Below are 22,976 nucleotides of genomic sequence, written 5' to 3'. Positions count from 1 at the left end.
ACATCACCATTTGTAAGTGGGTGACTACCTGTAAATCTTCTGGCAGCGGCTTAAGCAAGTTGGCATTAATAGGAAAGAAGAGGAACTGCCTCTAAGTCCTTTGCTTGTAGGGTCAGCAAAAGAACTGGAAGTGTCATTAAGTCTACCGTAGAGAGACTTAAAATAGCTCCTTGTCATCACCACACGTTTAGCGGACAGGAAAAATAAAAGGAGTCTCTTCAATTGACTTCAAAGAACTTTCTAAAAAGAAGACAACGTGGAAGCAATTATTAGTTTTACTAATAGGATCACAAAAAAATGATAACTGACAAATGCAAACTCACTTAATTGATAGACAGCTAATTAGAAGATTGCTGCAAGGATACTAAAAAAAACCCCAGAACAGTTTGCTCTTAAAAATGTGGAAGTTAGGCACCCTTGAGTACACTGCCTTCCCTAGTCACTTGCTCTCTAAAACATAGGGAAATGAAAAAGTGGAAATGAAAGATTGAGTAATCAACCTGGTTTTGCTTTCGGGTCACTGCACTGACTAAACTAGGAAACATGAACTTCCAAAGGACTGCAAGAATTCAGAAATTCAGCAAAAAAGCATTAACTGAGTCCTTCCTTTCTATTTCCAATGTATTTTACAAATACGAACAAGCAAGGATGCGTAACGTAGATGTCTGGCTTGTACTGGTTTCCAAAGGGGTAACCAAAGGCAAGAATAAGAACCATGAATCAGAAAGCAGCATCCCTGGCGAAAATGAAACCAAAAACTGAGCAGTGATTTGCGACTTTCTAGAAGATAACTCTTTAGTACAACTTTAAGAGATCTGTTGAGCAAATCTGCTAGGTGGCAAGTGTATAATCCTCCACACTCACTCCCACCTGCACCTCACCACCTCCTTCAGGACTGAAGAGCTGCGTCTCTCCTAAGGGACCACAGACTTTCAAACTCCTAGCTTGTGTTATCTGGCCTCAGCCACGTCTCTGACCTGTCCTGTAATGCTCTTTCCCTTTATTCCCTCTACTACGGCCACAGTGGTCTTTTGTTCCACAGTCAAGCTCATTCTTGACTTAGGAACTTTGTTCTAGCTCTTCTCTCTAATTGAAAAGCTCTTCCTCATGAATATCACAAGATACATTCCTTCTTGTTACTTCCTCAGAAAAGTATTTCCCATCACCTAAACACATCATCCTAGCACTGAGTTACTTATTTATTTTTATATTTGTTTATACTTTTCTTTTCCCACTGGAATGTAAGCTCCATCGAGCAAGGACCTTGTCTGTGTTGCTCACCATTATGTCTTCCATACTGAAAACAGTTCTGGCATATAACAGACATTCAACAAACATGCTGAATGCATGGATGAATAACAGTCTCTCAGTCAGTATTTACTGCACATGGTGTTATATGCTGGCCACATATAACACAAATGCAAAGTAAAAAAGCTCATGGAGCTTTCAGTTTTGAGAGAGACCACAAATAAGGAAATACACAAACACTTATATACTGTAAGAAATGCTATTAAGGAAATAAACAAGTGTTATGATAAGAGAACTGGAGAGAAGCTATTTGAACTAGAGTAGTTAGCGAAGATCTCTCTGAGGAGGTAATATTTAAATGAGAAAGAAAAAGTGAGAAGATGCCAACCTTAGAAGGACTTGGGGGAAAGCATGTGTGAAAGTGAGGCACTTTCAAAGAACTGAAAGATGGGCCTAGAGCATCTGGGGCTAGAGCAAAAAGGAAAGTGCCTGACACGAATTTGGAGAGGCAGGTGGGGGCCAGATCATGTAAGGGAAGGCTAAGAAGTTTGAAGTTTATAGCATATACTTCTTTTTTTTTTTGAGGAAGATTAGCCCTGAGCTAAATGCTGCCAATCCTCCTCTTTTTGCTGAGGAAGACTGGCCCTGAGCTAACATCTGTGCCCATCTTCCTGTACGTTATATGTGGGACGCCTACCACAGGATGGCTTGCCAAGCGGTGCCAGTCTGCACCTGGGATCCGAACCGGCGAACCTGGGGCCGCCAAAGCAGAATGTACGCACTTAACCGCTGCGCCACCAGGCCGGCCATATAGTATATTTTTTAAAATTGGAAGATATCAGGATTTTAAGCAGAAGAATGAAAGCTGATTTGAGTTTTTAAGAGTACCCTAGACTTCTAGTCAAGCTGGTCTGGGAAGTTCACAAAACTCTCCACTTTTGTCCAAAACATCATTGAATAAATATAGAAAATTAAAGAGACATATCCAGAAGCATATACAAAACAAACATTTCTATGAACCAGAAAAAAAGCAAAAGAGAAAAAGCTATGAAGTCAGGCTACAGCTGCAGACCCACTGGTGGGCAGATGACAGGCAGGCAGTAGGTAGCCAGGAATTTGCTTCCCACAATAGAAAAGGGGCTCAAAGTCCCTCAGAGGAGCAGGAAATAGGGAGAGTCAGCTTCACTGTATGAAACTAAGGGCTGAGATGGAGTTTTCCTACTCTGAGAAGGAGGTTGAAAAAAACCCTGCCATTAACCACTGCCAGGAGCTGAAGCATATCTAAAGCTACACCAGAAGTGATGGGAAGCAGATAAGGCCTCCCAGCCTGGGCCTGGACCAAGCTGTCTCCTGACTTAATGATTAGATCTACTATCTCCAATATTACAATGGAACAGGGGCCCTGCTCACACTGCTAATTTAAGATATGGTTCTCGCCTGGACCAGATGGAAGGCAACCACAAAACTACTAGACAGGAAGGGGGAGCTAAAGCAGCAAGAGGAAAATAAGCACATGAAAAACCTTTAGTTAAGAAGTATGTACAAATCAAAATTCTAAAATACATAAAGAAATGATAAGCATGAAAGACAGCTAATATAACCAATGTTAAGGAGAGGAACTTACTGTAGACGGAATAAAAACAGAGAAATCTGAAAATAATTTTTAAATGTTTAGGATCCTCTGCTAGCTAAAGGAAAGAGTAACAGACATTAAAAAAGAAAAATAAATTGTGAAATAAAAACAAGAATAATATAAAAATAGAAGCAATGATAGAGAAGCAAAATTGAAGGATTAGGATAAAGATTTTCTAGAAGATAGGAGCCCTCAGATTGAAAGTATACATGGAGATGTGAGGAGAAGACGGGAGCAAAGAGGAAGCAAGCAAAACAAACCAAAAATCCCCTCCCCAACACAAAAAAATATGTGTATAATCTATTTAAATAAAACTGTGTGTGGTGTGTGTGTGTGTGGGTGTGTGTTTGTATAAAAGCATGGAGACATTACCAATAAAAAGCATGCAGTTGAACTATATGTTACACTGTTGAATGGAACAAAAGGTCCCAGAATCAAACATTTTTGTATAACACTTACATAACAAAATGAACAACTCAAAAGCCCCTGTGCGCCTGGGTATAAACGCACTGACAAAGACCTCCAATGAGGCAAGGCAAGCTGTCACAGCAGTCGCCTGCTGGAAGGTGTGTGGGATCAGGTAGACTTGAGAGGCCAGATTATGGTGGATTTTCATTTTCTACTAGACATATATACACCACTAATTACTTAAAATTTTATATTAGGCTTACCTTTATTAAAAGCACAAAAACTAATTATTAAAATATAACAAAATCTAAAATATAATCACAATTTAAAATAATAATAAGGTTAGATCTATGGCAGTTTAGTTGGAAAATTTCCACCATATACTTAGATTAGAAGAGTAAGTGGCAGATAATTTGAACACATGAATCAATTTTCTGTAAAACAAATACAGCTCCAGAATGTCCAGTGCATATGTATTCTTATATTATTATATGAGCAGAAAAAAAATAAATAAATGGATTCATACAAAGTTAATGCTGGATATCCAAAGGGGTAGAAGATGGAAAAGGAGAGAGATAGCCAAAAACAAAAAGTAAAAAATAGAATGCTATCTTTACTAAAAAAAAAAAAAAAAGAGCATGTATAAGATGATCCCATTTATGTAAAATTACGTATTTATTTCACAAATACTTCTGGCATATACTATGTCAGATAATGATCTGTCAGCTAAAGGATACAGAAGTGGACAAAACAAAGTTCTTGTTCACAGGGAGTTTACAATTCAGTGGTGGAGGGGGGAGACGGAAACAATAAAATAAACAGAAATTATACAGTAATGTTAACTGGTAGGAAAAAAAAAGCAGGTTAAGGGTACAGAGTATGACCAAGGGGGTCAGAAGGGGGATCCGACACAGGTTGTTAGGGAAGACCTCTCTGATGAGGCAACACTTTGAACAGAGAGCTGAATGAAGTGAGACTCAGACAGGTAGTTTCAAATAGGAACCAGGGAGCAGCAAGTATGAAAGGCACAGGGCCAGTGTGTGTTTGGCACATCCTTGGGGAAACAGCAAGAATGCTAATGTAGCTGGAGCACAGTAAGCAAAGGCAAGAGTCATAAGAGGCCAGAGTCAGAGATGAAATCAAAGTAGGAGCCAGGGACCAGGTCAGAGAGAACCCTGTAGACCATGGGGAGAACAATGGGGAGTCACCGGAGGGCTTTAAAAAGGGAGTGACATAATCTGATTATGCTTTAACAGGAATCCTTTGCATGCTGTGTGGAAAACAGGAATGTGAAGGAAGGAGACCAGTGAGGAGACTCTCGTAGTAGTCCTGCTAAGAGAATATGGTGTCATGAGTAAGAGCAGTAGAGATGGATTTGCTGGGAAGTGACTGGATTTGGAATATGCTTCCATGGTAAAGGCAACAGGATCTGCAGGTGGACTGAAGGTGTAGGCATCAAGAAATACTTCATAACACTGGTCACTGGTCATAAGCATGTTTAATAGTGGTTGTCTCTTGGGTATGTGATTTCATGTGATTTAAGTTTGTTTCTTATGCTTTTAATATTTTCAGAATGTGCAGGTATTTTTATATAATCAAGAAAAAGCAATAAAGTTATTTTCAATGTAAAAAGTATAAGAAAAAAGTACACACCAAACACCATGCTAGAGAAATAAAAATAAACATCTAGACATATTGTGGATATTGTGGTAACACTGCAGAGCATTAAGAATACAAAAATCTAAAAAATCAAGAAAGAAAAACTAGATTATCTATAAAAGAATGGCAATTAGACTCTCCGGAGACTTCTCATTAACAATAAATGTCAGACAATCAGATTGGAAAGGAAGAAGTAAAACTACCTCTATTTGCAGATGAAACAATATAATCTTTTACACAGATATCTAAAGACTCCACTAAAAAACTATTAGAACTAATAAACGAGTTGAGCAAGGTTGCAGGATACAACATCAATATACAAAACTCAATTCTATTACTAGACAGTAGCAATGAAAAAACAAAAATAAAAATTTTTAAACTCTATTTACATTAGCATTAAAAGAACAAAATACTTAGGGGGCCAGCCTGGTGGTGTAGTGGTTAAGTTTGTGCCCTCCACTTCAGCAGCCTGGAGTCTATGGGTTCAGACCCCAGGCGTGGACCTACACACTACTCATCAAGCCATGCTGTGGCAGTGTCCCATATACAAAAGACAGGAAGACTGGCATGGATATTAGCTTAGGGACAATCTTCCTCAGGCAAAAAGAGGGAGACTGGCAAGAGATGTTAGCTCAGGGCCAATCTTCCTCACCAAAAAAAAAAAAGGGGAGGCGGGGGGGAGAATTTTTTAAAAAAGACTTAAATACCTAGGAAGAAGTGTAACAAAAGAAGTGCTAAAAACTAGAAAACTTTGTTGAATGGGAGAAAACATTTGCAAATCATATATCTGATTAGGGACTAGTTTGCAGAATATATAAAGAATCATTACAACTCAACAATAAAAAAATACACAACCCAATTAAAAGATGGTCAAAGATTTGAATAGACATTTCTCCAAAGAAGATATACAAATGTGCAATAAGCACACGAAAAGATACTCAACATTATTAGTCATTAGAGAAATGCAAATCAAAATCACAATGAGATGATACTTCACATCTAGTAGGATGGCTATAATCAAAAAGACGGAGAATAATTTTAAGAGTTGGTAAGGATGTGGAGAAATTGGAACCCTCATACATTGCTGGTGGGAATGTAAAATGGTGCAGCTGCTTAGGAAAACAGTTCAATATTCCTCTAAAACCTAAACATGGAGTTACCAGATGACCCAGCAATCCCATTCCTAGCTATATATATTCAAAAGAATTGAAAACATGTCCACACAATAACTTGTACACATAGCAGCATATTTATAATAGCCAAAAAGTTGAAACAACTAAAAAATGTCCGTATACTAATGAGCGGATAAATTAAACGTGGTATATCCATACAATGGAATATTATCTGGCAATAAAAAGAAATGAAGTACTGATACATGCTACAACATGAATGGACCTTGAAAACATCATGCTAATTCAAAGAAGCCAGTCACAAAGGAAGACATATTTCATGATTCCACCTATACAAAATGTTCAGAATAGTTAAATCTATAGACAGAAAGTGGATTAACGGTTGCCTAGGACTGGGCAAGAGGGATGAGAGGCTGGGGGAGAACGGCTACAGGGTGTGGAGTTTCTTTTTGGAGTGAAGAAAATATTTAAAAATTTATTATGGTGTTAGTAGCATAACTCTGTGAACAGACTAAAAGCCACCAAGTTGTACACTTTAGATGGGTAAATTGTATGCTATATGAATTATATCTCAATAAAGCTATCAAAGAAAATGAGTGTCAAAAATAATGGCATAATATATTCGATATGGTGAATGAACACAAATAAAACAAAATTCAAGAGCTAGGATGAAACAAAAATTAAGAGTTTACCACCCACAGATTTTTATTCAAAGTACCTGAAGCAGCATTTCAGCAAGAAGAAAAGTGAACCTAGAAGGAAGGCATGAGATTCAAGAAACAATGGTAATTACAGAAGGTGGAATATTTTGTTGATAAACTTCATTAATCATTCAGTGCAAAAGAGTGTAACCACTAAATGTATTTTGCAACAAGAGAAATAAAATTCTAGACACAAATAAGAAGTTGAATTGGGGAGGGACAGTGCTCGTTCAGGGGAGCAGCATACTAAGGTCTTTGTCTTGCTCAGGAGGGGACACGAAATACTGAATAATTCCAGATTTGGTTCGATAATTTTAGAATTACAGCATGCTAAAATTTTATAGGTAACACCAAAGGAATACGAACATAGCATATAGCTTCCAAACCAGAAAGAAGAAAAATAAGAGAATAAAGAAAATTCTATAACATGATAGCAGGCAAAAAAAAAAAAAGGGGGGGGGTGGATAGTAAAAGAAAACTCTTTTATTTGGAAACCAAAAAGCATTTAGAGCTGAACTATGAAAGTTCTACATGTCAAGACTTGGGGATGGGACTAAAGCAGGACTTAGAGAAAAATTTGTAGCCTTAAATGCATTTGTTAAAAAATAAGACTGAAATAAACTAAATGTTTAACTCAAGAAGCCAAAAATAACACAGAAATTTCAAGAAAGCAGGAAGACCATACTAAAGATAAGATCAGAACTCAAGGAACCAGAAAACTAAAAAAACAATAAACTCTGCAAAACTAAAGTCTGACTCTCCGAAAAGATCAATAAAAACAAAGAAACCTAGAAAAGCTATCAAGAAAAAAAGAAAACACAAATAAATACTATTAAGAAAATATTCTTTTTCTTCATATATGGACTAGAGATTTTTAAAATTAAAGTAACTACTACAAACAGTTTTATGGCAATATATTGGACACATGGATCAAAAGATTTTCAAAGCAAGTATTACCAAAATTGACTCAAGAAAAAATTAAAAACCTGAAGAAATCAATAACCATTAAGTATATTAAATCAGTTAAATCAACATCACCCCCCCTAGACACTAGGCTAAGACTGCTTTTTAGATGAATCAACTCTTCAAAGAATAAACAACCCCTATCTTTACAAACTGTTTTATGAGACCAGCATAATCTTGATGAAAAATTGGAAAGGGACAGTATGTTCAAAAATACCACATATTCATTTTTTTATGACTGAAGATACAAATATAGTTTGGCAAACATACTAAATAAAGTATAGGAAAATTTAATTCAACAATATATAAAGTAAAAAATATATTGATGAGTAACAGGTTTTCTTTATGAATGTAAAGATAATCATCAGAAAAATCTGTCAGTGTTAATTTACCATATTAACAGAGTTAGAGAAAAAGCTTATGATTTACGGGCACAAGCAAACCTGATGAGGGATGGAAAATGTTCCACCATATCTTAATTGTGGTGATAGCTCATAGTTGTATATATTTGTCAAAACTCAAACTGTAGGCATAAAATGGATGTATTTTATCATATGTAAATGATTCCTCAATAAAGTTGGTTACACAAATATCTTATTTCAGTTGATGCAAAAGAAGTGCTCAATAAAATTAAACATTTATTCACAATTTTAAAACATTATGACCACTATCACCACTACTATTCAACATTATACTGGAGGTTCTAGTCAACATAAGACAAAGAAGATGTGTAAACTCAGGAAAAAGACAAAACCCATCATTACGTGCGAATGATATGATTAGCTACATTAAAAAAATCTAATTCAAACTAGATAAACCATTAGAACTAATAAGAGTTCAGCAAATAAAAATCAATGGTATTCTGGGGCTGGCCTAGTGGCATAGCGGGTAAGTTTGCATGCTCTGGTTCCGCAGCCCAGGGTCTGTGGGTTTGGATCCCAGGTGCAGACCTACACACCGCTCAACAGGCCATGCTGAGGTGGCGTCCCACAAGCCACAACTAGAAGGAGCCACAACCAAAAGTACACAACTATGTATTGGGGGGCTTTGGGCAGAAAAAGGAAAAATAAAATCTTTAAAAAAAAAAACAAGAAAACTTCAAAAAACGCAGTAGGAAAATGGGCCAAGAATATAAATAGGCAACTCACAGAAGAAACTGTAGGGTCACAAAACATAAGAAAGGATGCTCAACCTCACTTTAAATACTACTGCATGCCCATCAAATTGGCAAAAAAACCCCAGAAAGCCTGACAGTAACAATCATTGGCAAAATGTGGGGAAGCAGGAACTTTCATACGCTGCTGGTGGGAATGCAAACTGATACAACTACCTTGGGGGGGTAACAAAGCTCAAATATACTAAAACTGAACATAAACAAAGTCTATGACCTAGAAATTCTGCTTCCAGAAATCTACTCCAGAGAACCTGTGGCATATTTACACTATACAAGGAGACAGGTGTAAGAATGTTCATTGCAATACTGTTGATAACAGCAAAAAAAGAAACAATTTAAGTGTTCCTCAGTAGAGGAATCGATAAACACTGGTGTATTTATACAGTGGAATACTATATATTAGCTAAATTAATAGAGAGCTATGTGTGTATACAATGTATACCTTATAATATAGCATAGCTTATAACACATATAATACATAAAGTCATATGAAAATGACTTTCAAATGAAAAAATCAGTTACACAATGATATGATTAGTATGTTACAATTTACATAAAAATATACAAACAAATGCCATACATTATTTATGGATATACACCTATAAAGTAAAAGCATAAAAACATGAATAGGAAGGATCCACACAGCTCGAGGATAGCGGTTACTTCTAAACAAAATTGGATGGTAGAGGGGTACAAAGAAACTTTCAACTGTATCTATACGTTTTAGTTCCTAAAAAGGTCTGAAGCAAGTTTGGCAAAATGTGAATAGCCCTTAAATATGGGTGGTAGGTACAGAGATGTTCATTACGTTATACTTTTTATTTTCTATATGTGTGAAATATTTCAAAGAATTTTTTGAAAAATCAACTCTATCTGATATATACAGAATGGACTGGAAAAGAGCAAGAGTGAAACAGGAAGACCTTCTAGGAAGCATTTGTAGAAATGCTGGCTAGAGAGATGGTGACCTGGAATAGAGGTGACAACAGCAAGAGAAGTGGATGAATGTGAGATTATACTTCAAAGGAATAATTTGTAGGACTTACTGATGGACTGGATATGAGGAGTTCAAGAGAGGAAAGAATCAAGGTTGACTTCTGGCTAAAGCAATACGTAGGAGAAGATGCCATTTATTCAGATAGGAAAAACCAGGAAAGGAATCAGATGGAGGCATGAAAGAATCCTATTTTAGGGGTCAGCTCCATGGCCAAGTGGTTAGGTTCTCGAGCTCTACTTCTGCAGCCCGGGGTTTCACCGGTTCGGATCCTGGGTGCGGACATGACACCACTCATCAGGCCATGCTGAGACAGCATCCCACATAGCACAACCAGAGGCACTCACAACTAGAATATACAACCACGTACGGGACGCCTTGGGGAGAAAAAGTGGGGAAAAAAAAAAGAAGATTGGCAACAGATGTTAGTTCAGGTGCCAATCTTAAACAAAAAAAAAGGGGCCTGCCCGGTGGTTAAGTGGGCACCTTCTGCTTCGGCGCCTGGGGTTCGCAGGTTCAGATCCCGGGCACGGACATGGCACCGCTTGGCAAACCATGCTGTGGTAGGCATCCCACATATAAAGTAGAGGAAGATGGGCATGGATGTTAGCTCAGGGCCGGTCTTCCTCACCAAAAAAGAGGAGGATTGGCGGCAGATGTTAGCTCAGGGCTAATGGTCCTCAAAAAAAAAAAAAAAGAATCCTACTTTATGTGCATCTCTTATTTTTTCTATTCAGACATAAGCTCTCTATGGGGAGAAACTGTCTGTTTCATCCCTGTATCTCCCAAAGTTCCTAATGTAACTATGCCAAATCAATGTTATACACATTGCCTACATATTGTGTTTTGAAACCCAGACAACCTTCTTCAAGTGTCAGCTTTCAAACAAATTTGATATCACTTAATATTCCAATAACAAAAAGAAAACAACTTTCAAGAAGTTCCCATAAAAGTTTTCCCATGCAGCTTATTCAGATTGTTAGGTCCTTTACAAATTTAAGTTTTCCACTTTCCTCCCAAGCCATTTAATTAGTTTCATGATTTTACCAGTTAGATGTATTATAAGCTATGCAATATTATAAGGTATACTACTGTAAATGGGTTAAGATTTATAATAGGGTTATTATTACATAGCACCTCCTGATAAACTACTACTTAATGTATTTTAGTTATAGTGTGTGTATAAAGCCTCTTATGTCATCTGATTCAAACCACAACCTCGATAAGTGGGCAGGACATTCTGTAATATTTAATGACAGAGCTGGAATTCACATCTAAAGCATCAGCCTCCAAATCTAGGATTCTCTTCTTGCTTTTTTTTTTTGAGAAAGATTAGCCCTGAGCTAACATCTACCAGCAATCCTCCTCTTTTTGCTGAGGAAGACTGGCCCTGAGCTAACATCTGTACCCATCTTCCTCTACTTTATATGTGGGATGCCTGCCACAGCATGGCTTGCCAAGCAGTGCCATGTCCACACCCAGGACCCGAACTTGCGAACCCCGGGCCGCCAGAGGGGAACGTGTGAACTTAACCATTGTGCCACTGGAGTGGCCCCTAGGATTCTCCACAAAGAAACTGAGTTAAGTTTCTTTGACTTCAAAGTAGAAGAGACTTGCCCAAGGATATATGACTAATAACTATAAGTTAACTTTGCTGTAGTTAAAGAGCTGATCCCATTTTAAGCTTATAAACATTATGAAAACGTATAATGACAAAATCTCAAAATTTATCCAAAAGATAGATTCTAATTATTCCTTTGCTTTTGAAATCAGAATCATATGATACAGAAGATTCTTCCACTAATACTATAGGACTGGAATGGTGGGAGTAAAATCACGTAGATTTTCAAAGGATCATTTAAGTAAATTTGTCTTCCCTCCTAAGATAAAAAGGTTACCAACTTTCGTTAGAGGTGAATTAACTAGCTAAAAAGTAATTCTTGAGTATATTACGATACCACAAGTTTCAATTTTTATTTTTATGTTGTTCAAAACAAAAACAAGTATATGTCAACCACTGCCTTTTGGTAACTATTGTTTTTGGTGAGCCAATTAAGTGTTGGGCCCTAGGTAAATTTTTATTGTCAAACTCAGTGAATGCTGTGATCTTAACCCACTTCACAGAATCTTTATGCCTGTACTTCCCCCTGTCAGTTTATCCCTTTGGTTTAGGAGATCTGGAGAGGGCAGGGGGGTGTGTCAGAAAGTAATTCAGAATTCGACAAAGGTAAGGTACTCAAAGCCCTAACTATAAATATCCCAAACAAATAAATCAAGGTCTTAACTGTTTCTTTCTAATAGTTCAGAAACAGTAATTTTAAGTGCCAAAGGCATATTCCAAAAGGTCTCTTAGGAAAATTGTTACAAATTTTAAAATGCAAGAGTAGAGCCATTTAAAAATATGTCTAATCCATATTTTTAGCAATGCCAGCTCTGTTGCTAGATTTATATAAGTTTGTATCAAGTTTATTTGTTTTAGAGGATGCATGTAAATGGACACAGAATGAAGTTCAAAGGCATAACAAGCCTGTATCTCTCTTCTTAAGTTCAACATTATATTTTTATTGGATTTTATTTTGTAAACAATGAGAAACTAATGAAGGTTATTGCACTGGGGAGTGATACCATGAGAGAATGCTTTAATAGTATAATTTGGCTAAAATGCAAAGAATGGATACTATAATAGCAGTTAGAGATGGAAAGGTATTACAATAAAAGTTAGAGACTGGGAAGGTGTTATAATAATCTAAGTCAGGAGAGAGCTTATAAAGTCCAGATTCCTGGGTCCTAGCCCTGGAGATTCTGAGTCAGTAGGTTCACAGCAAGTTCTCATAATTCCAAGTGAAGAGCCAAACACGGATGACTCATAGTGAGTTAGAGTATTACAGAGAAGATACTTTTGTTGCTGACACCCTTGGAAGAATATCAGGAACTCGTAAAAATTACCAGCTGTTTCTTCATTTCTACCACAAACGAACACTGACTCACCTGGATCAGGGTCATTTTTTAGGTCCAATGGCTGTACAACAGGGTGGTACTGCTTCTAAATGTAACATAAATTAAAACAGATTGAATTTAACCACTTAATGCCTCATATAAACATTTCCTTCAGTTAATGTAAGTAAACATACTACATAGCAGTATCCTCATTTGTAAAAAAAAAAAAAAAAAGAATTAGGTCTTGAAATCTGTAGGGAAGGGAGGGGAAAAGAAGATCAGATCAATCTTACTATGTGTGAATTATACCTTTTATAATATTGCCACCTACTGCATACATTAAGAAATAGCACAATAAAAAAGTGTAAGAAAAAGCAATCAAACAAATTAAAGGCACGGGATTGAATTTTGTGTTTAAGTACAGAGTAGTCTCCATATTATAAATGGACTGTGTTTCAAAAGTTCACTTTAAGACAAGTGTTTGGAACTCAGAACTCATATTCTCACAGAAACTCTGTTTTGAAAAGTGGCCAGGCCACCACCATGTCAGCACACTAAAGCCTGTATATCCTGTGATACACTGGCACTATGGGAGCACAACCATAGGAACAGGATCCACAATTCAGGCAAAAAAAAGGAAAATGTTCCTTCTCACTCTTGTCCAGAGCTGGCAGCAGCCAAAAGGTTTCCTACCAAAGCTGTCTGTAGTGTCCTCACTCCATCCCTTCTGCATCCCTTTCTAACTCTCCAGAGCAGCACCTCGCCTAGGCCTGTGAACTTCCTTGCTTTTACACAACACTGACTACTAGGTTTCGTTCAGGGAGAGAGGGGTAGTAATAAGGAGGGAGACACCAGAAAATAAATACATTCTGAATGTTTCTCCTGAAGAAACTTTAAAGGGAAGAGGGGATAGAATGGGCTATTTCTTTGAAGACTAACTGCTATGGAAGAAAAAAATGAAAAATTCTGCTTACAAATACTTTTTTTCTCTTAGAATGATTAAAATGTTTTAGATAAAGTACCTGCCTTTACTGTCCTAAAACAATTCCTTGAAGGAAAGCAACTGGAAGATTTATGTGTGAAACTATGCTAATTGCAAAAACTAAAGACAAACAGTATAGCATAATCTAAAAGCAAAATGTACTTCTCACTCTAGAGGCAATGCCATTCCCAGCAAACCTATTTCCACCCTGTCATGATTTTTGGAGCAAAACAAATTACACACAGTTCACAAAGCAAATTTCAGTACTATAAACAGGTACTTAATCTTCACCATCAATTTAACTAAAGGGTTCTCCAAAACATATAAACATATACAAATAATGTGCCAAACACAAAGGACAAATAGAAATAAAAGGCTTAGAAGATAAATTTCTTTTTCCTTTCTGGTCTCAGAATTATGAAGTCATTGTCAGTCTTCCCTCTTCAAATGCGATTTTAACCTACTGTGACTTAGAACAGGAAAAAGTCTTACAAGAGACGAAAGGGAGTAATCGAGGTAGGAAAGATAAAGAAAACAAAATGTCATTTATCTCCACATGTATCTTATGCTTTATTATTTTTTTACTGTAGGAAAATAGACATAACATAAAATTTACTATCTTAAAGGTAAATGGTCTTACCAGAATTTCTTGTTTTGCTTTTATGGTTTTGATGACACATTCAAGGATCTTTCTGGGATACTGCTTACGTTTCGTGGCTATATCTACTATGATTTCATCAAACTGATCTTCAAGTACTTTGATATCGGAATCTATTTCAAGAAAAAAATATCAAAAAAATTCCTTAAAACACATTGTTTATATGGAAATGTAATATAAGTAAACTAAATTTATATAACACAAAATAATTAAGGAAAACAAATATGGTAAGTTAACAGACGCCCCCACTCTGGTGATTGGTTCATTCACTGAGTGAACAATCACTTATTGAGCACCTATGGGAAGCCAGGCCTAAATCAGAGAAATACAGAGATGAACACAACATGATCCCTGCTCTCTAAGAGCTCCCAGTTCACTGGAAGAAACAGACAGATAATTGCAAAGCAATTTCATAAATGCAATAGAGGTATGAACAAATACCATCAGGACACAAAAAGTGGAACACTAACTCTGTCTGGGGAATTTAAAACTTTAAAGAGAAAGTAACATTTGAGCTGGGCCTTGAAATCTAAGTGTAAATCCCCTGGATAAAAAAAGGCAGGGAAAAAAAATGCTAGATGCATTTTAAGCAGAAGAAACAGTATCTGCAAGATCACAGAGCCTTTGGGAAAGAGAGAAAGTTCTAAATGGCCACAGGATAAAGTATAAGGAAAGAAGGATGATAAAATATAAAAGAACTAGACGGTAATGGGCATTTAATATCAGGGATGCTAACAAGTTTTGACCTTATTATGTGCTGAAGCAAAGCTGTGACAGTAGCAGTGAGTGGAGTAGCTGGATCTGAAATAGGACTCAACTGGACAGATGACAGGAAAAAGTGAAAGATACAGTGACTTTAGAGTTTCTTTGACTTAACTAAAACTATTTTATCACATACTTTCCTGTTTTAAAATAGTGATTCTCAAACTTAAGCAGAATGAATCATTGCCTGGGGAGCTTGTCAGAAGTACAGAAACTAAGAGTCAGGAGGTCTCTGTGATGGAGACCAGAAATTAAGCACCCCAGATAAAATGAATGCAGGTGACATACCAACCTTATTTTGAAAATCATTTTAAAGAGTAACAAATATGAACTAGCTAAAAATACTAAAGAGCTAGGTCCTCAGCTTAACTGGTCTATATCATAAGTGTTCTGCTGTGCCAAATCTATGCTAGACATGGATCAAATTTATTTTATTGGGTAGAAGTCTTATTAGGGATAAGTCTGAAACCTGATACATATTTTTGGAAACATTTTGAGAACTGCTGATATATATCAGCATATATGTATGTATCAGGTAAAGATTAATAAGGTACATCAGGTATGGTCTTTCATTCGTGTAACAAATATTCATTAAGTCCAACTAAATTATTTCTTTTGAGAGTATTGTGAGACACCGTCATCTCTTATTTCAAATGCTCATTTAAATGAGGAGCCGCTCCTAAATTTTAATTTATCCATTAAAAAAGTTAAATCACTAATCTGAAAGGAACAACGTAGTATTTCACAATCAATTAAAAAAAAAGAAGTCTCCTAGCTAAATCATCTGTGTAGGGAGGAAAACAGCTTCTTAGCGCCACCTAATGATAAAGTTACAAAACTGAAACGTATAAGCAATTTGAGCTGGGAAGAACGTCATTAATTTAACAAACATTTAGTGAGTGCCTTCTATGTACCAAGCTAAGTGTTGAAAACAGTGATGAGAAAAACAAATATAGTCCCTGTTCTCAAGGAGCTTACATTTTCATTCTTAAATGTGCCTGGTCAAGCCTCCTGAAATCAAGTCCTTTCAGAGTAGTTACAGGGCAGAGAGGAAGAAACTGACTCATTTGTTCATTCACTTATAAATTATGTGAGTGAACAAAATAGACAAAACCCTCTGCTCTAGTGAGGCTTACTTACTGCTCCTACATATTAGATCAGATGCAAATCCTATTAATTCTGTCTGCTTGACCCTGTCTTTTTCTACCACCTCAGTACAGGTCTTGACCATCTTTTTGCTGTACTATTGAAATTACCTCCCTAAGGTCTGCCTGCCTTAAATTTCTCCTTTCTCCAATCCATCCCCCACACAGCCAGCACTTAGCAATCTAGAACACAAACCTTTTCATGCCATCCACTTTAAAAACCGTCACTGGTTCCCCACTGCCTACAGGATAAAATGCCAATTCTTTAGCATATACTACAAAACTCTTTGTGATCTGGCCCCAACTTATCTTTCTGGCCACATCTGCCATTAGTTTTCCCAATTCACTTCTGATATTTTTCTGAACATGTCACTCCTTTGTGCCTTTGCACATGCTGGGTTTTTGCTTCAAAAACTACCTTCTTTCTGCCTAGCACACTCTCATTATTAAATGCATTTAACAACAAGCTATTCTGTTATATCTTCTCCCACTTCCCAAAGTATATTGTGATTCTTTGTCCATTCCTCCCATGAACAATGAGTTCCTAAATGGGAAGGACCATGTCTTTTCATCTATTTCCCACAGTTTGGCATAGTGCCTGGCATTTATCAGGTGCCCATGAAAGAAGGTAAAAGTGTAGTATTCTCAACTACTTCTCCTCATAGTTATAAGGGAAACAAGGGACAAAAAATAGCTGTACTCCACCCAGGCTGCCAACTTGTCAGAAAATACATATCTTAATCTCTAAATAGATGAATCATATTGCTAAAGGCAGTGACCAAACAATAAGGCAATTACAATGTGACTTCACAGAAGTCAGATGAAAACACAGTAAAAGGCTGTGTAGTTTGAAAATACTCCTAGGTGATTCTAACACAATCCCTCTCCCCTACTAATTGGTAATTGCTCTGATAATATTTGGGAAACCTGATGTTATTCTTTTTATTTATCTATTTTTTGTTTTTTGAGGAAGATTAGCCCTGAGCTAACATCTGTCGTCAATCCACCTCTTTTTGCTGAGGAAGACTGGCCCTGAGCTAACATCCGTGCCCATCTTCCTCTACTTTATATGTGGGACGCCTGCCACAGCATGGCTTGCCAAGCAGTGCCACGTCCACACCCAGGATCTGAACTGGCGAACCCCTGGCTGCTGAAGCAGAACTGCAAACTTAACTGCTGCACCACTGGGCTGGCCCTGTTTTTACTGTTTTAACATATAAACCAGAAAGTGAATTTTGTGACTGTGAAGCGAGAACTATAATAATCCCAAGGATCAGACAGTGAAGTCTTCTGGGCAAAGTATTATCTTAATTTTGAGAAGAAAAACTATACCCACAGAGGGTTACTTGATAAGACCTGCAATCAGTTCAAGTGTATAACCGGATAAACTCAACAGCTCTCAGTGACATCAAGCTATGCTGGTCAGATCTCTGTAATATCACCGTGGGGACGGACAAAACACTCTGGCCATTTTATCAGGGTAGCCCTTCCCCTGGACATTGCTGGGAATTCTCCCTCTTCCCCCACTGATCATTCCTTTTCAACTAAATTTTTTCCTTCCTACATTGACCATTTTCTTTCTATTAAAGCTTTGACTTCTTTAGATATGTCAACACCACTAGTTAGGGTACAATCAATCAGAGTATAGTCAAGTCTGCCTCGGAACAGGAAAATACTGTCTTTTTAAGGAGCTTTCTCCAATTATGGACCTCATCCTTTACATGGCACTCTTATAGTTTAACTTTGCATTCCAAGGGTACCTCACTATCTACTCTAAGGATCACTTGTGAAAAGACAACTTGATTTATAAGGTATTAATCATAGGAATTCTCTGGGCCTGTTTATTCATCTGGGGACAGTCTACAGTACTATCTAATAAACTACTGACAACGGTACTTTTGAAGATTAATCAGATAAAAGTCCTGTTGAGAATGCCAGACAGCATGTGTGAAGGATCAGGTACCTACTGTGTTGCTTGCCTCAGATTAAACTTCAACGGTCTTCTAGATTAGTTTCCTCTTCTCTCCCCGCCCCACCCCCACCGCCGCGGGAAAGGATTTTTTTAAGAAAAGAAGTGACACTGAAAATGGGGATTAAAAACAGCACTCAGAATAAATTTAGCTACAAAAACAACTCATAAATTTATGACAGAAGGAAAAAGTCACATACCCATAAGACAATTATCTGAAGCTTCCTGCCACGCTTGCCCATTAATGCTGACATTCTCTTGCACGGCTGACTCAAAAGTCTGCAATAAATTCACAATACTCAAGTCACTAAAAATAACTTTAAAGACTGAATTCAAACATTTCGGCAAAGTAACAATTTCAGATTTGTGACAGAGAATATACAGAAAAGCAGCAGACTAGTCTATTAGTATGTTTATTCTTTTCAACGAAGATTCCATTTCCATCACTGATTCTACATACATTTATTCTGATAACCATTATGCTTCCTATGAGAAAATCTGACCCAAAATTTTAGAATATTCTTGCAAACAAAAAATGCTACTTCCTAAAGGAAAGAAAAAATAACAGCTAACAAATCTGGGTTCAGTTGAATCTCAAGGGTGTAAGAACTATATATGCTGCTGAACGAGTGTCAACGTTAACAAGAGAGAAAATATACAAGCTGAAAGTTAAATTTATTTCTACTTTATAAAGGACTAGTCTCTCTTTTTTTTGAAGTATGTAAGGATGAAAGGACATGAGATCTGGGATTTGCTTTAAAATAGGAAGTGTAACAAGATTCTGATAACTGTTGAATTGGGTGATGGATACATGGGTGTAAACTGTATTAGTCTATTTTTTGTAAGGTTGCAAATGTTCAGAATACATTGAAAAATAAAGGACTAAAAAAATTTGGGAGTACCACTAAAATTTTATTACCTAACAATTTCACTTCTAGTAATGTATCCTAAAGGACTATTCTCCTAAAAACATAAAGAGGATGTACTAGGAATGTTTATTTCAGCACTGTTTGAAATTATAAAACAGTGAGGGAAAAATGCAAAATCTAAATTCAAAATTATGAGAATGGCTAAATATATAATATATCCATACCACACAACACTTAAAAAGAATGAAGTAGGGGCCGGCTCCGTGGCTGAGCAGTTAAGTTCGCGTGCCTCGCTGCGGCGGCCCAGGGTTCGGATCCTGGGCGCGGACATGGCACCCCTCGTCAGGCCACGTTGAGGTGGCGTCCCACATCCCACAACTAGAAGGATGTGCAACTAAGATATACAACTGTGTACAGGCGGGGTTTGGGGAGATAAAGCAGGGGAAAAAAAAAAAAGATTGGCAACAATTGTTAGCCCAGGTGCCAATCCTTAAAAAAAAAAAAGACTGGCAACAGTTGTTAGCCCAGGTGCCAAACTTTAAAAAAAAATAAAAAAATAAACAATGAAGCATATCTCTATATAACATAGACAAATATTAGTCAGACACTGGTTAAAAAAAAAAGCAGGGTGCTGACAATACATCAGCATGACACTATTAATGTAAAAAATAACAAAAACTGCAAGAGAGAGAGAGAGAGGTAAAGCCGTATAAAAAGGGTGTAGACGGATTACTCCCTCCAAGAGCCCTCCAAAATAAGTTACTATTTTGGAAGGAAGGAATGGAAGGAAGAGGGATGGTGGAGGAGAATTCACAGACTTTTCCTTTACACTATTTTGAATTTTTTACAATGAGAATTATTTTGTACATTTTGTATAATTAAATCAAATAATGATTGATATAACTATGAGTTAAAGTACATATTCTACACTTCAAAGATTTTATAAAGTAAAATCCTTATTTACGTACAGACTTCCAAGGATTATCTGAGAATACAAATTGTCTTCCTAATATTCATTGCACAGACGTACCAATACTAATTTTTTTAGCATATCTTCTACTATAGTATGTGGTTTTAGATAGATATGTCAACAAAATTGCAGCCTCTGCCTTTTACCTGCTCCCTTATTTAAAATAAAACACAAATCAATTCCTTTGGTAAGTCTTCAAACCTTTATCTTCTAATTCACTTTATCGACCATTAAATAAGGTATAATAGATTAAGCTGAGTTCCTTTTTCCGTAAGGCAATTAAATGTTCTCACTTCCTTAGTACTTCCTAAAATGGGGCAAATACTAAGATCATTACACAACAAAACAGTCTTCTCCCAAAAAACTACTAAAAATGTCCTGAAGTATGTCTCTACTCTTGCCTTGTTTGCCAGGAGGGAACGCTATAATTATGAGCCACTGTATACAAAACTGGAATACAGAATCACAACCCACGAAGTGTTTCTTCACCCTTCTTCCACTAACCTTTATTTTCATTCACATTGTGGTCATTCACACAAGTGTGCTGCATTATAAGCTTTAAACGTTTTTTTCCTACATATAGATTGTGTGCTTATTTATGACAGGCACCAATCCCTCAACTTATTGTGTCCTTCCCCCAAAAACTATCTTCTTCCGGACTTTGCAAAATATTTGAGAAAGGAAGGGGAAATGTGTTATGAGGGCCAGTGTTTGATCTTAGTGAAGTTTATAATGATGACAGCTTCCTTATCTATTTTAGACTCGCAAGGAAGATGTATTCACTCTCTTTACAAGATGTTTTTAAAAAGGCAAGAGGAAAGACGAAAAGCTAGCCCGGTGACTGACTGACTTCCAGGATTACCCTTTCCTGGAGAATTCCTCATAGAATCTGTCTGTATTGTCCAAGAGGGGAACCACTAGCCACTTTATGGCTACTGAGGACTTACCCCGTGGCTAGTCGTAAAGGAGGTAAAGGAGATGTATTGGAAATTTAAGACACGAGATTTTAAAAGCTTAGTACGAACAAAAGAATATAAACTATCTCATTCACTTTTATATTAACAAACGTTAAAATATCTTGGATTAAATAAAATTTATTATTAAAATTAATTTCACTTGTTTCTTCTTACTTTTAATTTCAAGTAACATACGTAGCTCTCCGATTGCCACTGGATAGCGCTGGTCTAAGTAATTAACACCACCCAGCTGACACTAGCATCTGTTTAATTCCCCAGGCTGCTGCTATGGCAGTGTCGGGGCACCGTTAACTCTGCCGTGGCCTGGCCTAGGCTCTTTCTGAGCCCCAAGACCCGGGGTGTGGGGTGAGGGGGTGATAAGAGATGGCTACTGGGCCCGTACCCACTGCGCATCTCGCAGAGCGGGCTCTCGGATCTTCTCTGGCAGCGCTTCCCCGAGCTTTTGCACGATGCGGCCGCACAGTTCTAGCAACTCCGTCACGGCCCGCTTCGAGGTGCAGCGCACACGGAAGTCCTCTCGGGCAGTGGCAGGGACCGAGGCCCGGTCGTCTGTCCCGGCCATTCTCTCCACATCCCGCAGAGGAGCTACAACCACCAACTCGGGAGCCCCCGCCATTTTTCCAGTTTGAACTGTGGGCGGGGACTCTGGGAACGGAACAGCGGGTTCCCACTGGAGGAAGGAGCTCGCGTCCGGCCGGAAACTCGGTCCGCCGCCGCAGCCTCGTTCCGGGTAAGGCCACGCGGCGAGTGGCGGACTGCGGCGGCGCGGCGATGGGGGCGGTGGGCGCAGGGCTGGTGGACTGTCACTGCCACCTCTCCGCCCCGGACTTTGACCGCGTACGTGTGGGCGCGGCGGGGCCCGTGGGGGCGGGGAGGCCCTCGTCCTTTCCCCTCAGGTTATCTTTGTTCTCCCTTAGGACGAAACCCCAGACTCCCCGCCCCACACACACACGCTCCTGCCGATGAACCTGTGGAACCTGCTCCCGGCTCCCTACTTCACCTCAGTCTTTCTGATTTTCCTTTCTGATCCCGGGTGGCGGTAAGCCGTCCATCCACAGTGCTTTTATGGTCCGGGTTCCTGGAGGCCTTCCCCCACCTCTCCGTGGCCCGGCTGTTGACGGCTGAAATGCCCCTTTCCCCAGGAGCCCCTGAACCCGGGCTTGCTCCCACACGCCGCGTGCCCCGGTTCTAATGGGAGAGAGAAGCGAACAGAAGAACGCAACGCACGCGAAATCGGGGTTACGAAACGTTTTACCCGCTACAGTGGAAACTAGAGGCTGATAGTAGAGAACGCAGAGAGGGGTCTGTTGCTAGGGGGGAAAATCTCTGAAGAGGTCACCTTTAAATTAGGACTAGAAACACAAAGAGCCAGCCAAGCCAGGAGGGGGTCTCTGGTGGTGAGGAAAGCAGGCAGGTTGCAGGTCCCCCGCACAGGATAGAATTTGGCGCATTCAAGATGCCAAAAGGCTGGATGGAGCCTGATGAGCCAGAAAGAGAGAGGCGTGGGACAAGACTGAAGAGGTCCGCAGGGACTAGGTGAGGCAGGTCAGTGATGTGGGGACCTGGAATTGGCCACCCCAAGATATGTCTCTTTGGCATCAGGATTATTTGAGGCTGATTGCTTTTGATAAACTGGGACAGGGAAGGAGGCTAAAAGGTCCCTCCCTCTCTGTACCAGGAAGAAGAAAGGAGATGACCTTCTCTTTAGAAACTCTTAATCAATGCCAAAGGCAAGGACTTAAATCTGCGTTTTATTGTGCTTGTCTGGTAACCTCCTGTAACTGACTCCCCCCCCCC

At 38.3% G+C, this 22,976-nt stretch overlaps 2 protein-coding genes across 5 annotated transcripts in view; one reads left to right on the top strand and one right to left on the bottom strand.

The window, feature by feature from the left end:
• The window catches only part of NSL1 (NSL1 component of MIS12 kinetochore complex), a 32,402-nt gene extending 10,585 nt beyond the window's left edge, over positions 1-21,817 (bottom strand). For both annotated transcript variants that reach the window (XM_046683728.1, XM_046683729.1), the window contains exons 1-4: positions 21,562-21,817; positions 18,564-18,642; positions 14,470-14,600; positions 12,899-12,953 (exon numbers count right to left, since the gene is read on the bottom strand). In XM_046683728.1, coding sequence (XP_046539684.1) covers positions 12,899-12,953; positions 14,470-14,600; positions 18,564-18,642; positions 21,562-21,795 — 499 coding nt within the window. In that variant the 5' untranslated portion in view covers positions 21,796-21,817. The remainder of the gene's footprint in view (positions 1-12,898; positions 12,954-14,469; positions 14,601-18,563; positions 18,643-21,561) is intronic.
• Positions 21,818-21,901: 84 nt separating this feature from the next.
• The window catches only part of TATDN3 (TatD DNase domain containing 3), a 24,262-nt gene continuing 23,187 nt past the window's right edge, over positions 21,902-22,976 (top strand). For 2 of the 3 annotated variants that reach the window (XM_046683726.1, XM_046683725.1), the window contains exon 1: positions 21,902-22,016. In XM_046683726.1, coding sequence (XP_046539682.1) covers positions 21,951-22,016 — 66 coding nt within the window. In that variant the 5' untranslated portion in view covers positions 21,902-21,950. The remainder of the gene's footprint in view (positions 22,017-22,976) is intronic. The other variant, XM_046683727.1, reaches the window with a different exon arrangement.

This window comes from Equus quagga, chromosome 13, assembly GCF_021613505.1.
Source record: "Equus quagga isolate Etosha38 chromosome 13, UCLA_HA_Equagga_1.0, whole genome shotgun sequence".
In the NCBI taxonomy this organism is placed as follows: Eukaryota; Metazoa; Chordata; class Mammalia; order Perissodactyla; family Equidae; genus Equus; species Equus quagga.
This window is presented reverse-complemented; position numbering and strand designations above follow the sequence as displayed.